This window comes from Acartia tonsa, chromosome 11 (genome assembly GCF_053477335.1).
Source record: "Acartia tonsa isolate MP-2025a chromosome 11, ASM5347733v1, whole genome shotgun sequence".
NCBI lineage: Eukaryota > Metazoa > Arthropoda > Copepoda > Calanoida > Acartiidae > Acartia > Acartia tonsa.
In genome coordinates, this window is record NC_137270.1 from 14,323,442 (window position 1) to 14,340,364 (window position 16,923).

Sequence of the window (16,923 nt, forward strand, 5' to 3'; positions counted from 1 at the left end):
TTCCGCGGATAGACAATGAAATATTTTAAAAATAATCAAAGTTTTGTAGGCCTGAAAGGGACCCATGGCCTGGGCTAACAAATCTGTTATTAATTTCATGATTTTAATTCTATTCTTCGTTAAAATATGTCTATAATACGATACATGGTTTTGCAGTCTGGCTAAGAACCGGTTTTATTCCAGTTAATATTAAACGGCTTTGAAGCCTTAATACAACAAATTTTAAAAATTTTACTGTTTGAGTTAAATTCTTGTTTAATCAGCAAAATTGGCTTCTTTGCTAAGAAGTAAGAAGGAAAATAGAGAAAGAAGGATAGTGTAGATAAGTAGATAGAAAGATAAAAAAAGAGATAACAACGACAGTTACATCCAATGGATTAAAGTAATAATACAAAAAGAATTAAAAAAATTATTTTGTATTTTCTTAAAATTATGAGTTTTATTTTCACAAAGCTAATTTATAAAGCAGCTTAAAGTGCCTACCACTGGTCATTTGTATTGTTTGACGCCATTTTAACTATAACTATAAGCTGCTAAATCTTATTACTATTTTGTTAAAAGCCATTAATAGTTATTTCTTTCATCGTATTATAAACAGCTTTCCGCGGATATAAAATGTACAATTATAAGATTAAAACCAGTTTTTTTAGACCCGAGGTGCCGAAGGCACGGGCTAAAAAAAAGGTTTTAATCTTATGATTGTACATTTTTATATTCGTAGAAAGCTGGATATAATATGATGCTAGACATAGTTTTTTCGTATGGATGAGAACCGGTTCCTATCCACCGGATTCGAATGAATAGGAGAAATCAAATTACCAGACCAAATTTTACATTATTTTAGAGAAGTCACGCTACTCAAACATGCGAGATATGGGAAGAAAAGAGAAGTTGAATATGAAAAAGAATAAATTTTAGTATTCATGACAAAACGTTGGAAAAATTACTTAGTCTTTTTTGTCATGATTCGCCAGCCGCTAAAAATGAATGCATTTTCATAAATACATATGTACATTTGGGGATTGGGGAAAAAACTACTAATTTGCCCCCAAAAGCTTTAAAGTTTGTTCTAACCTAAAGTTTTACATTTGTTTTTCAATAGTGTAAATCAAATCACAAATGTACAAAAATAATTTTTTTTGAGAAAAGGCTTATTTTATGTTAGGTTAGGTTAAGTGGAGTTTAGAAGAGCCCTTAGAGTAACAATGGGATAGTACACAGTTTAGATAGTGATCTGAAGGGGCTAAAATAATGTTTGTCTAAAAACTCATACCGTCGTTTTATTACTCTTTGTGAGGTGGAAAAACGACTAGCGATTGTTGACCCCTTCAAGTCTTTTTTAGTCTTTACACGGATATAAAAGTAAAATATGATAATATTCTAAACTTTTCCTAGTATATTAAATAGTGCAGCTACACTTTAATTAAATTAGACAAATTAAATGAATAGCACAAAGCCATTTTCTGAATTAAGGTCAACGATGAAGGAGACATGGAATTTTAAAGACCTAAAAAGTCTTTATTAGAATAATTCTTACACATGGCCAACAAAAATCATTTAATTATTTGATTTACGTTTCCATGGTATATAATCCTATACTTTTTTCTTTTCTTCGACTGATATTCAGCAGAGCTGGATCTTTAAATCATTTTAGTGGTGAGCCAGATCGGGGTGAGCCAACTTTCCACCAATGAGAGCACATCATTTTATGAAATGCCGCGCTGTGATTGGCTGAAATTCGGCTCAACCCGATCTGGCTCACCACTGAAATGATTTAAAGATCCAGCTCAGATATAATTTTCTTATGTTTGATGCAAATTAATGGTACTTTTACCTACTTATAACATAGTAAAGCACACCCCATTATTATTGAATTTTGAACAAATACATAATTTCAGCCTTTGAGTTAGGGTTTAATCTTACGATGTCTTTTCTTTACGGGGTACCATCCCTGCGGGGCTGGTCAAAGTAAGAAGTAACCTAACTTTATAACAAACATAACAAAATTCCTGGAACGTTCGGTTGTGATCAATTTGCGATTTGTAAGAAATGCAATAATATACCTTTAAAATGCCCAGTGGGTTGCAAATATCCCGTTCCATAGCTTGATAGTCCAGTTTGAAAGCCCATAGTTTTAATCTACATGTTAAACCTAAACAAAACTTTTGTTTTGGGCTTATATATCAAGCTATATGATTAAAATAATTTATCTATAAGTTGGGCCAATCAATCTACTAATCTAATCTATCCATCTATCAATAAATCAATTTTTCAATACACAAGATGTTAAGACTCAAGGGGGCTTGATGTCGCTATGGGTACTAGTCAACTAGACCTCTCTCCACGCACCTTGAACCATACTCCGCTTATGAATGCGGTGTAAAGCGTCCAATCGCCCATCAGACAACCAACTCTCTGAGATGCACGACCTTTGTCTGAGAAGTCCCAACTGTGCATGGTAACGAGTTGCGCCTGTTTTGGACCAAGGAATTCCCCCCACTCTAACTATTTACGTCGCGCATCTGACATAGTAGCAGTGGAAACCATTTTTAACGTCTTTAGATATGACGCGGTGTCGGACCGAGATTCGAACCTATCACCTTCCCGACGACGAGCGGATGCGCTACGTGCTGAGCCACGGTCGCGGGTAATTTTTCAATACACAAACTGTCAATCTGTCAGTCAGTCTATTAATCTTCTGATCCGTCAATCAATCAAAATCAATCAATTCTTATATCCACCGATCTGTCAACCTATCAATCTATCCATCAAGTCAACATATTTCTAATCTATTAACCTATTAATCTGTCAATCTATACATCCATCAAAAGTTAACATTGTTCCAATTTATTAATCGATCAATCTATCAACCTATTATTCTGTCATCTATCATTATACAATTCTGTCAATTCTTATACACCAATCTGTAAATCTGCCAATCAATCAATCCATCAAGTTAACATTTTGTCCATCTATCAACCTATTATTCTGTCAATATATTATTCTACATATCTATTAATATTCAATTTGTCAATCTATCAATCTGTCAATCTATTAAATCTATCAGATTCATTATATCAATCTATGAATCCATCATTCTACCTACCTATCAATACTTAATTTAGCAATATGTAAACCTACCATTCTGACAATATATCCATCCATCGAGTTATCATTCTTTAAATATTTATTAATTTTTCAATCTATCAATATGTCAACCGATTAATCCTTTAATTTATCAATCTATAAACCTACCATTTTTTTAATTTAATCAACCCATCCATCATTTAATCAATCTAACAATCTATCTATTTACCAATCTGACTAACAATCTATCTATTCACCTGGAATAGAGCCTAAAGCCATGAGATATCTTTCAGCTGATCTTAATGGCAAGTCCGGATCTTTAGTTTGAGCTTCTAAAATAATAAAATAAACTATACAGATATGTAAGGTAAGTATTAATCTATAATACAAAGTAGAACGATGTCTGTCTGTCTGTCTGTCCGTCTATCTGAAGCTTAAGATCTCGGTAACCCAAGAACCGATTATGTTCTAATCTTCAGGGAATATACCTACTGGTCCTGAGAGGCTAGGGGCGAAGCCGTTAGTTATATATAAATTAGTTTTTTTTTCTAAATCTGTTTATTTACTAAGTATATTTGCGATAACTTTTATTTAATGAAAGCTTCCAATTTTTAACATGTACAAAACGGCCTGCTTAATTGCTTCAAGATCCATGTCAGATCTATATAGGAAATAAATGTCTATAAACAAGCTCAAGTTTTCCAAGGAATATTTGTTTAAAACTCATAGTGCTCCAATAATCCATAATAAACTCTCATTGCCCAGAACGATAAGACCCATTATTTTACTTTATTAAAAATAAATTCCTTTTATTAATTTCATGTTGCTATTTACCTTATATCAATGTATTTAATTTCTAATCATAAAAAAGAAAATTTAAATTTATAATATAATAAATTTAAGAAAACTCTGTTTTTAAAGATTCGATTGTGGCGACACTTTGTGTGTTCAAATATTAAACTAAAATTGTAATCATCATCATTAACCCTTTGGTGATGGTAATGTAAAGAAAAAAAATATAATTTAAAAAATCTTTTTAAAATCATTTAGATTATTAAATATTACTTTCTTTTAGATAGTAATGCTGGGTGAGGAAAATAGATTTATTGAGAAATAGATATGCATATAGAAAACTAGCCAATAGGGAGATAATTATATCGAGCCAACTCTAGTCATGTAAATATAGTAGAAAGCAAATCTAATTTAATTTTGATTTCAATTATATCAAATCTGCCAATAAACAAGTTTAAAGTTGCTGCTGTACTAACAAGTAATTTTTTACGCACCTTTGATAGAGGCAAGTTCACCCGTCTGTGGCATAAGACTCTAAATAAATAATTCACATATATCTATAATACAAAGTAGATGTCTGTCTGTCTGTCCGTCTGTCCGTTTGTCCCTAAAGATCTCGGTAACCATTGAACCGATCGGATTCTACTCGACACCCCCAACCCCCCAAAAAATGAAAATTCCCTCCCCCCCCCCTTAAAAAAAAATTCTGGGGAGATTCTTTTATATTTAAAAAAAAGAGACTAGGGGCGTAGCCGCTGTTTTTTTTTAAAATACATCAGTCCTTAAAGTTTTATAAATACGATCTCTAATTATAATACTTAACAACTTTGGGGACTAATTATTTTAATCTACAGAAGGTGTAATTTTGTTTAGTATTATTGAAAATTGACATAAATAAAGTCTTGAGTTTGAATTAATCTGTTAATTACACTAAGACAAAGTTACAATTATCACATTTGTTGGCTCAAAAACTTTACTAAATATTTATATGTTTTGGTTCAAAAATAGTAGTATCAAAACTTTTCAACCAATAAATTTAATGTAAAAAATGATAATCTTGATATAAACCTCATTGGGGATGTATATCAATTTCCCGTCCATTATCTTATCCCTTAATATCCCTGATTCTACCTGTAACTTTTCTATTCCATCCCTAGTGATCTGTCCATCCTTCATCTTTTCAACTGTTTCCTAAATATTAAATATTAATTTGTTAGATTTATATTCACAATTATAAAAAAGACTTTTGTATGTATTATTTACTGATTTTTTTTCTTCACAGGACGATTGCGAATACAAACCTTTAGTTTTTTGAAATATACATATGACCTGCACAAAGATGTTAGTTTGAAAAAGTAGCCTTGGGTTGAGATGGATCAATAGCTTTTAAAGTTATAACAAAAACTTCTAATTTAAGTTTAGTTTAAAAAAAAGTCGTCTATTTTTAATCAATGAGGGAGGGAACATTGGACTGTTAATTACACTGGTATAGTACCCAAAGACGTTAAACTTGTTTTTTGGTGTAACTTATGGGAAGTCGGTAAGAAGGGGAGAAAAAAGGGGAGGGAGCTGTTGGGAAATTTTCTCTTCGATTGTTTGTCAGAATCACATTCCTTTTTCCCTGCTCATAAACTTTAGATGGGGGGGGGGGGGGAAGTCTTGTGCTCGCTATTTACTTTTAGGAGAAGCCCCAAAGATTAAACTATGATGCCCTTTTCGTACCTTTAAAGTTTGAACATCAGGAAGACTCTTCATACCAATTTCAACTACCCGTAATCTTTTAGCGTCCAGGGTTGTGATTTCTTTCTAAAAATAACAAGGATAATTATAATTTAAAGTAGCACAGCTATGCAATTAACATATTTAAAACTAAGAATGCGTAGTCCCATAGAAAAAGGAGATGATATATAAGACATCTATGTCAGTGACATAATACTCCCTGCCTTACGTAGCAGCATATACAATAATACATCAGGCTACTGATTAGTACCTGGTACCTATTTTTTTTTGGGGAGGGGAGGTAAAATGAGATTTTAAAGGTTGAGGGAGTAAACATTTCTCTACCCCCCGTCATTTGACTTACATTTCTCCAACATAAATTCATGTTTACTGTACGCCCTTGTTGTGACTGTGTAGACGAGCCAATAATCTGATTTTAAATATCTGGAATCTGTCAATTGGAAATTTCTTATAACGTTGGTTCCAAAGAAATTCTTTCAAAGTATGTCACAGTTTTCTATATGTCTACGCAACCACCAAAGACTTATGTTACTAAACTAAAGTATAATGATTGAAAAATCCATATCTTGCTACCAAAAGCTTTAGAAATTATTTTGCCTACATGTATGTCACGGTATTAAAACTTATTCTAGACGCGTAGCATTACTTTTGATTTTAATGAAAATTTTCTTTGGGGGGGGGGGGTACATATTTGCATGAGAATGAATTTCCATTGGAGGGTGGAGATACCCTTCCAGAAACAGACATAAGCCTTTCCTAAATCAATGTTAAGGGTCACTATAAAGAAGAACCATATCAGTTCAGCTGTTAGCTTTATACTTCGCGATACACAGGCAAAAAACATTTGTAAGTAGGTCTATTTCATTAGAATAATTTTCTAAAAATAAAATTTCTATAAAATCTTTTCTTTATTAAATTTTTCAAATTAAAAAGAGTATTATCCTACAAAAAAAATCCAATATTTCCATAATTTCTTTGACATACTCTTTCCATACTAGGTGTGCCAATAATTCTGCAATTATACGCGGCATGAGCGAAATTAGTAACGCCTCGGCTTGTTGTCGGGTTCGAGGCTAGACCACACAGCGTCATACTAAAGACGTTAAAAATTGTGCCTACTGCTATGTCAGGCGTGTGATAGTAATGTTGAATTAGGGGGGTAACCTTGACCCCTTTTGCAACTAATTTCAATGTACAGTTAGAACTGTCTGAAGCAAAGAAACTCTATTCTATAAATTTTGGCTTGAAAATATGTACAGAAATGCACGCCCACTCTATCCTACGCATGTAATAACTCTAATGCAAATTTTATCTTAGATCTATTTCATTTTTTTACTTCACAAAACAACGATGAAATTTTCCATAGTTTCATAAAAATCAAATTGTTTAATTATTTGTAGTAAAGAAGTGTTGATAAATTGTTGAAAAAGACCTTCAAAATCAGTAAAACTATATCTATTTCTTGTTATATCTATCCCATTTTTTATTTCATAAGGATGACAACTTCCATAGTTTGAGAAAAATTAAAATGTTTATCAAATTTTAATAAGAAATGTAATAAATTAATTCAAACTATCTCATTGCACAACCTGGAATAAATTGTCTGGAATTTCTTAATATGTACGATGATAAGTTGCACCTTTTTAGATCAAAGACATTTCTCGTATTCATTCGAAACCGATAAATATCCGGTGGATTAGAACCGGATCTCATTTATCTCTAGCATCGTATAATATCCAGTTTTCTACGAATATAGAAATGTTCAATGATAAGATTTAAAACCAGTTTCTTTAGCCTTGGGTCATCTCAGTCCTAAAAAACAGGTTTTAATATTATAATTGTACATTTCATATCTGTGGAAAGCAGTTTATAATACGATGCGAGAAATAACTATTTTTTTGCTTTGCTGATAAAGAGAAACTGCAGGGGAATCTAATCTTTATAGAAAACTACATTGAAATGAAAGATTACATAAGGTACATGCATTGCATATATATAACACACAAACAGACAGACACCCATCCTGTTACTATAATACATTAGTTATTTATGACACCGTTTTATAAACAGCTTTCCGCGGATATAGAAATGTACAATTATAAGATTAAAACCAGTTATTTATTCCTTTAGCCATTTTATTTGTAGAAACATATTTTTTTAGTATGGCTAAGAACTGGTTTTAATCCACCGGATATTAATTGCTTTCAAGCCATACTATAAAAAATTTTACCTTAGTGGCTAAGTCTTTATTCATGGACATCTTTCTAAAATCTTCTTGAATTCTAAAGGAAGATTCATACGGCTCGGGAGCAATGTCATACCTAAAAAAACACACATCAACTTAATTTTGGCAGGTATTGTCAATAAATCATTGAATATGACATTTTTATAACTTATATATATGAATTAAACCTTAGAATAGCAGTTATTTTAGTTAAAGGACGTACTGACATACTTTAACATAGGGAAGCTGCACTTTTTAGATCTACAAATTGAGTCTTGCAAAGCTGATAACAAAACCCCATTATAAATATTAACATTTTCTTCCACAGAGTTCTCTATTAAATAGTTACAGTTATACCTGGTTTAAATGTTCAATTACCATTTTAAACTTTAGCTAAATGTTTTTTTTTAAAGCGAAGCTTTTCTATAATTAGAGTAGGTCCGTCTGGAACGAATAGCATTTTTTCGTTAATTTAGGCATGTTAGAATTGTCCTATTGATTTCAAACTTTACCAGTGCTAATGTTCGTTTGTCCTACCTTCAGGTTTAGAGCTTCGCTTTTAAGTTTGTTGTCATCCTCGTAAAATAAAATAAACTTACTTTGGCAATGTCTCCCAAATTGATCCTTTCATGTTGAAATTGCTAACAGGTCTCCAGTGAAGCTTGGCTGCGATGGTTTCACATATTTTGTTCTTGTTCTCGATTCAATAGTTATTTATCGCATCGTGTTATAGATAGCTTTCCGTGGATAGTGTAATGTAATTTTACTAGATTAATTCCAGTTTTGTTGGCCTCAAGGGGCCGAAGGCCCGGATATACAACTGTTATGCATTTCATGATATTTACTTAAAAATTTACCTATAATTAATAAATAACTTGATTTTTCAGTGTAGTTTATAACCGTTTCTGGCCCAGTGGATAAAAACCAGTTCTAGTCGACACTGCTAGTTCGATCCTACCAATCAATATTTAACAAAAGTTTTTAAGTCTACGATTGAGAAAAGATCATGAAACTGTTGAATTGTAGCGTAGAAATATCAAACTAAAAATTAATAATAAAATAAAAAGATGACAACAATAATAAGTAGCGAAACACAATAAAAATTAGGATAAAGAGCAGATGTTAAGTGGTCATAAAAGAGAGAGAGAAAAAGAAATAGAAAGAATGATTTAAGATTAGAAAATAAAAGTATACAAATCTTCATAAAAAAATATTGAAATGTCTTTTATTGCACATTCACAACCAACTGACTGACAGACAAAGTGATTTGTAGAGTAGCTTCGCTACTAAGAAGAGTATTATTTAAAATTAAGTTTATCGACTATTAGCCTAGGATGATATTATCAGTTACTGTAATTTCTCAAAGTACTTCTTCCTACGAACAGACAGCCAGACAGAACCTAGTTATAGATAATCTTTGCTATTGGAAATTATTGCTTATCAGTTACAGCAATTTCGAACAGTACTTCTTCGTACGTACAGATAGACAGACAGAACCTAGTTGTAGATAATCTTTGCTATTGAAAAGTATTGCTTTTCATAATAGTAATTTCGTACAGTACTTCTTCGTACGGACAGACAGACACAACCTAGTTATGGAGAAGCTTTGCTACTGAAAAGTATTGCTGTTTTCCCAGGGTTCAATAAAGAAATGTTTTCAATATTCTAATTGAATTCCTGTGCACATTTCTCAGAGAAGGAGGGGGACATTGGACTTTAAGTTTCTCAGGTACCCAAAGTTTTATAACTCAGTTATCTTATTCGTTGTCTCAAAAACCTTAGGGACTTTATAAAGTTTAATTTGTTGGTTCCAAACAAGCAGTACCAAAACTTTCGTCCAAGAAATTTTGTTTCTCATCAATGGGGATGTCAACAACATATCTTTCATTGTCTTATCCCTTAATATCCCTGATAGTTCTTTTACCTATTTTCAATATCCTGTTGTATAAAGTAGTCAATTTCTTTATTGAATGAAGCCAAATATCTGGGAAATGGTTTGTTGGTTTTAGAATATTTAAATAAAACAGCTTATAGAGTCTCATAAAAATAACGTCATACATTACAAATGACCAAAGTTAGGCCAGTATACAATTTACCATTAATCATTTACAATGTATACTGGCCTATCGTTGGTCATTTTTATTGTATCATGTAATTTTTATAAGGCACTATAAGCTGCTTCTATTTCACTTTTACATTTAGGTCTTGGGTTGGTTTTAGGCTATTTCTGCCTCTCCCTGCATTTTAGAACAAGCCCATATACGATAGGGACATAAAAGCTAGTACATGCAGACACTAAGAAAAATTGAATAACTTTAATTGACTTACATTGATGTGTACGGGCCCAATAGGAGTGCACATATCTATGTACTTAAACCTATCATGCCAAAGAAAAGAAAAAGTAGTTTAGTACTTTAACTTTAACCTGTAAAAAGCACTATTACAATCTTGTTTATAGGAAAAAGTTAAAGAGGTAGTTATTAAGAAGTCAAGAAAATAAAAAAATTAAATTGTATCAAACTAGCGACTGTGCCCCTAGCATCTAAGGGATTTATAGGGGTAATGCAGATAATGGAAATTTGGATCATGGAAAGAAACCGAAGTAATGGGTTTCGTCGTATTTTCACAGTACTTTTTCTCCTATTTATAGCTCCTGTGGGGGGCTCTAACCCTGCGGGGCCAATTTCCTAACCCTAAAATAACCTGTAAAAAGCTACTGTGAAAATACGACGAGACCTACTACTTCGTTTTTTTTATAATCCAGAAATTATGTGAATCTTTTTATTCTGCTGATCAGAGGAACTAAATATGATGACCTAGTTTAACTTCACTTTGTCCAGCTGTCCCACATGACACTCTGAGGAGTTTACAAATGTTTTTATTTCAAATTCTAAAGATTAGTCGGTAGCTCTCAAAGTCAATTTGGTCATGTTAGAATTGTCATATCGATTGGGATGATGATTTTTCAATTTATGTAACAGTTACGAACAATTAGCAAGCAACTCTTTATCAATTAAGAAATATCATAAATGTTTAATGTTCATTTGATTTTCTGATTAGTAAGATATTAGATAGTAAGCTAATAATTTTTAATTTTAGAAAATCAAAGAAAAAACATTTTCCTGTCTTTTGATATCTTTTTTTCATGAAAGGCCATTATGGGGGGTGGAGGGGGAATACCTCCTCCCAAAGAAGGTGGGGGAGGGGGCGGTAAGGGTGGCTTTCCCGGAGGAGGAGGAGGTGAAGGTATTCCGTTGGAAAAAGGGGGTGAGGCAGGAGGCGAGGGAATTCCATTTACAGGGGGTGGTGGTGGGGAGGGAATTCCGTTTGGTAACCGGGGTGGGGAGGGGATTCCATTTGGAGGAGCTGGGGGAGACGGAATTCCATTTGGTGGAGGTGGTGGCGGGGGAGATGGAATTCCCCCATTTAGATTAGGAATGGGGGGTGGTACAGGTGGCCCCCCAAATAATGGCATCGGGGGGAGGGAAGAAAAGGTGGGGGAGTAGTCACATCCATCTATCTCATTTCTTGACTCCTGAAATATTAATTTGATAGTTATTTATATTAGTATTACAGACAGCTTTCCGCGGATAGAACAATGATAAAGTATAAAATTTATTCTATTTTTGTTGAGTCAACAAGACTGGTAATAATTTTATGTTCTTTATTTTATTACCCGTACACATTAATCTGTGATATAATACATGCTTTTTCAAAATGGCTCAGTACCGCTTCTAATCAAATGGATATTAATCGGTTTTGAAGCTTAAATGGTAAACGTTTTACATAATAAAAATAAGTTTGAGTCATTTATTATTACGGCAGATATTTCTGATCATTTCCCTACTTGCACTATTATTCTTGACAAAGTTAAAGAGTCTGGTCCTGTTTTTATTCAAACTCAAAATTTTAGTGAGGAAAATATTTCCTCTTTTAAACACAATATGTTAAATGCTGATTGGAGCTCAGTGTCTAATAATTACAGTGCTCAAGATGCATATAATAAATTTTATAGTATTTTTAATGAGTCATACTCAAGACATTTCCCATTTAAAAAAGTTAAACTAAATAAAAATATTCATAAAGTTGAACCTTTTATGACAAATGCTTTGCTTAAATCTAGAAAGACAAAATTTGAGTTATATAACATTAAACTTAGAGAACCAACTCAAGATAACATTTCTAAATACAATGAATATAGAAAATGCTATAACAAAGCAATTAAAACAGGGAAAAAATTGTATTTTCAAAAATCTTTTGAAGAAAATAGGAATGATTTGAGAAAAACATGGTCAATATTAAGGGAAGCAATAAGGAAGCACAATGACAAAAGTTCAGTCATAACTGAAATTTTTAGTGATGGGGTTTGCTATAAAGAGGGGAAAGATATTTCTAACAAATTTAATGAATTCTTTACAACCATTGCAGATGATATAACAACTAAAATAAATCCATCAGATAGAGACTGCACTTATTATACCACTGCATCTGACTCCATATTTTCATTTACTCATATTCAGCCTAAAGATATAGTAACAATTGTAAATGGTCTAGAGTCTAAATCAAGCCAAGACATGCTAGGTGTTTCTAGTAAACTTATGAAAAAAATCATTGAAAATATTGCTATTCCTCTCACTCACATTATAAATTTATCCTTACAGTCAGGCAACATTCCAAATGAGCTCAAAATAGCCAAAGTTTTGCCAATTTTCAAACTTAAAACAAAAGAATCTGATCTTTTAAGTAACATGTCTAATTATAGACCAATAAGTCTTTTGCCAATCTTTTCAAAAATCCTTGAAAAAATAGTTGCAAATAAACTTACTGCATATCTTGATGAAAATAACATTATTTACAAACATCAATATGGGTTCCAGAAAAAAAAGTCAACCATACAGCCCATTTTTCATCTAATAAATGAAATTGTAAAGAATAGTAATGATAAAAAGTATACAGTTGGAGTTTTTTGTGATTTACAAAAAGCTTTTGATTGCTCTCATAGAATCTTGCTGGACAAACTTTCTAAGCTTGGAATCAATGGTACAGAATTGACATGGTTTAAAAATTACTTAGCAATTAGACAACAATTTGTTTACATCAACAATGAAAAGTCTAATATGAAATATATTAACAAAGGTGTACCTCAAGGATCTATTTTAGGACCCTTACTATTTTTAATTTATATCAATGACTTAGCTAAATGTACTACTCTATTTACATTACTTTTTGCTGATGATACCAGTTTTTTAATTTCGGGTAAAAACCTTTATGATATTATTGATATTCTTAATATTGAATTAAGAAAAATAACTTATTGGTTTAGAACAAATGAGTTAAGCCTACATCCATCAAAAACTAAATTTATGATATTTACAAAAGATGAATCAACAATTGACTTTGATAGCATTAGTATTAATCTTGATCACAATAATGATAACCAAAATGATCCAAATTTGGTACACAAACTTTCATATGTCAACTCAAGGAGTGAAACTCCTGCAATTAAATTTCTAGGTGTTTATCTAGATCCTAAATTAAACTTTAAATATCATATTGATATGATAAATAAAAAGATTTCACGCTCATTATTTGCTATAAATGCTGCAAAACATATTATTGGTGGAAAAGCATTGCAAACTCTATACAATTCACTTGTCCATAGTCATCTTACATATTGTGCCCCTATTTGGGGAAGTGCAGCAGCATCAACTCTTGATAAAATTGTAAAACAGCAAAAAAAAGCACTGAGAATAATTACCAACTCAAAATATAATGCACATACTACAATTTTATTTAAAAATTTAGAAATTCTTCCTGTAACTCAACAAATTGTCTATTCTAAATTACAATTTATGTTTGATTACGTTAATCATAGGCTTCCATGTTCTTTTGATAACTTATTGATTAGAAATAGCACAAGAACAACAAGAGTTCTTAGAAATAATCAACAGTACAATGTTCCATTTGTTAGACTTGAGACATTTAAAAAATTCCCTTACTCTGATCTACCAAAGTTATGGAATGAAATCATTATTCCTAATACTAATCCTAATCCTGTATATGATAATAATAATGACGAGGTTATGTATACTTTTAGCACAGTTATGTCAAGAAAACAGTTTTGTATGAAACTTAAAGATTTTTTGTTGGAAAAACTTAATTTTATTTGTAATAGAGAAAACTGTTCTGAGTGCATAAACAGATCTTAAAAATTGATTTCATAAAAAACCTAGTGATTTTTTTTAAGGAGGGGGGGGGGAGTTGTCTTTTTGTCGGGGAGGGGAGTGTTGTTTTTTGTTTTTTTTTGGCGGGGAGGGGAGGGTTGAATACAGGGCAAAGATCAAAGTGGCATTCTATAAAAAGATATTATTTTGAATTGAGAAATTTCTGTTTTTGAAAAATAATAAAATAATAGAATGACAAAGTCTTGAAGTATTGCTTTTTTTTCCTTTTTATGTGCTTTTTTCTTTCTCCTTTCTTTTTAAATAAAAACTTTACTTATTAATCTTCAATGAAATTTTAAAACTTAAAATATGGTATTAAAATTATGATCTATCTTATAATTTTTCCTTTTATACTCTCTTTGCTTTCATAATTGATTTATTTTGTTTTATTTTTCTCTAAAATCCTTTATCTATTTTTTTCATCCTTCTTATTATTTACTGATTTCTCTAACATAATATAAATGTTTATTTGTGTTTTTTTTTTACCATCCTCACAACTCAATTTAACTAAATTAAAGTTTCGATTTTCCCTTTAACATTTAATTTTTTTTATGTTCTTTTTTTTCTTTTTGTCTTCCTTAAAAAGGGACTTCAGGAATCAAATACACTATCCCCATTTTGGTCAAGATAGTACTCCTGTAGCTCCTGGTGCATATCCTGAAAATTTTCCTTTTCCACTAATTTATATTTAGTTAATAATTAAACTCTTAGTATATATTAATTCATTTTTGTATGATACTAAACATCATAATGTAAAGTAAACTCTAAATTGTCGATAGATAGCAGCAATTTAGAGTATTGTACATATGTGCTATCTCCTAAGCTAGGGGGTACCTAGCAGCACCAAATAAACATTATTATTATTATAATTTTGATTCAAATGTAATAAACGTCATCAATTCTTTCTAAAAGAATTAGACAATAGACGATAATAGAGATTCCCTATGATGAAAACAAAAAAGTTTGATCACTACTAGTTTAGAACCAACTAATCACAATAAAGTTTTCGAGCCAACGAATAAGATAAGGTGTTTTAAAACTTTGCATGCCTGTGGAATTTACAGTAAAATGTCGCCTACCTTCCTAATTGCAGCTTAGTGATGATTATCAACGTCTTTGGTTATATACGGACAAAATAATAGTTATTTCTCGCATCGTATTATAAACGGCTTTTCGCGGATATAGAATGTACAATTATGAGATCAAAGCCAGTTTTTTAGCCCCGAGGTGCCGAAGGCACCGGCTAAACAACTGGTTTTAATCTTATGATTATACATTTTTATATTAGTAGAAAGCTGGATATAATTCGATGCTAGACATAGTTTTTTTTCGTATGGATGAGATCCGGTTCCTTTCCACCGGATTCGAATGAAAACGAGAAAAAATTGTTATAGAGTTGCTAGGCTACAAAAAAAATCCTACCAAAATATCAGAAAAGTCTACTCCGCCAATTTGAGTAATTATATCCGTCGCTCTGGACAAATTCTTCCATATGGAGTTACCCTCGCGTTCAATCTAAAAATGGATTTAGTATACGTGGATATATTGACAGGGAAAAATTTGTCGTCCATTGAGGTTGTTAATATTTATAGCTCAGTTCACTAAAAACTTCGGCTTATTCTTACATGCCTCATTAACAATAAGAGCTCACAGTAGACCATAATTGTAGAAAAGCTTTGCTTTTGAAAATATAAAAAAAGGTTTAAAAAGATAGAGGTAAAATATGAAGGGTTATACCGTGTGCCCAAATATAAATTCTTTTCAAATCTTAAAAAAATTAAGCCAAATATAGCAGAAATATTGAACACAGATATCACCAATACATACATAAAGGCTTAGTTTCACAATTACATACCTAGTGAGGGAATGGTAACTTTATAGAACACACTGTGTTTTGTTGATAATAGAACAGTTATTACATTGTAAAGAAATATAGGAAAACACGAGCAACATGTATACCCACGGGGGGGGGGGGACTCTGTGTTGACTTTCATTTGGGTCTTTAACTGTGAACCAATAGCGTTGAAAATATTAACACAGCCAAGTCGCTACAAAAAAGCAGAAAACAATTTGCTAGAATACGAAAAAGGTCCCCACCACTCAGACCAGGAAGTTGTCTGGGTTATACATCTATACTCATACGTTTATTCAATTCATAACAATTGTAAAGTAGTTTTGCTCCAAACTTAAGACGAATATATCTTATAACTTTAGGTTTAGGGTGTCCATTCTTTTACGCACAACTTTAAACAATCAAAACAGCGAATTATTACAAAAGCACACATTCATAATAAAACACATCCTTATGTATACAATTTACTTGTTCGTCAGTCTGTCTATCGTTTCAAAAAAATTTATCTTTACAAAGATTTCGTGATTTTCTCAATTATTCATAAATAACTTTGTCTGTTTGTCAATCAATTCTTTGAGCTTTGATACTTTTGGATGTTGGTATCTTTGTCGCTATAGAGATGCAATTATGTGTGGGATGGAATGGACACCAGCTTTAGCTCTCTAGTACTATAACTGAATTAAATCTTTACAATATAACTTTATCAAAAGATTCAAAACTTTTTACAGAAAAAATCTTTCTACTTTATACTTTAGATTAATAAATCTATTTCTGTATCTCTCATTCTTTATCTCCTTTTTCAGTGTAGCTTTTCTCTATTCTATCTTGCGGCTCTAGATGCCTCTAGGGGTACTTGAAGGAATGGGTGGAAAGGAGGGGCGAAGGAACCCTCAACATTCAATTTATAAAGAAAAGTTCATATTTTCTAGGGGATAATTCTATGGGAGGGTTAAGGTAACCACCACCTCCAAAATAGGAATAAACCTTCCCTGAACATATGAGCA

At 31.7% G+C, this 16,923-nt stretch overlaps 1 protein-coding gene across 3 annotated transcripts in view; it reads right to left on the minus strand.

Annotated features, from left to right (window-relative positions):
• The window catches only part of LOC145331991 (FH2 domain-containing protein 1-like), a 52,939-nt gene that overhangs the window by 17,492 nt on the left and 18,524 nt on the right, over window positions 1-16,923 (minus strand). For all 3 annotated transcript variants that reach the window (XM_080176890.1, XM_080176891.1, XM_080176892.1), the window contains 10 exons: window positions 15,490-15,582; window positions 10,966-11,378; window positions 10,660-10,700; window positions 8,443-8,509; window positions 7,850-7,940; window positions 5,602-5,685; window positions 5,011-5,070; window positions 4,374-4,413; window positions 3,345-3,419; window positions 2,064-2,152 (listed from right to left, as the gene is read on the minus strand). In XM_080176890.1, coding sequence (XP_080033016.1) covers window positions 2,064-2,152; window positions 3,345-3,419; window positions 4,374-4,413; window positions 5,011-5,070; window positions 5,602-5,685; window positions 7,850-7,940; window positions 8,443-8,509; window positions 10,660-10,700; window positions 10,966-11,378; window positions 15,490-15,582 — 1,053 coding nt within the window. The remainder of the gene's footprint in view (window positions 1-2,063; window positions 2,153-3,344; window positions 3,420-4,373; window positions 4,414-5,010; window positions 5,071-5,601; window positions 5,686-7,849; window positions 7,941-8,442; window positions 8,510-10,659; window positions 10,701-10,965; window positions 11,379-15,489; window positions 15,583-16,923) is intronic.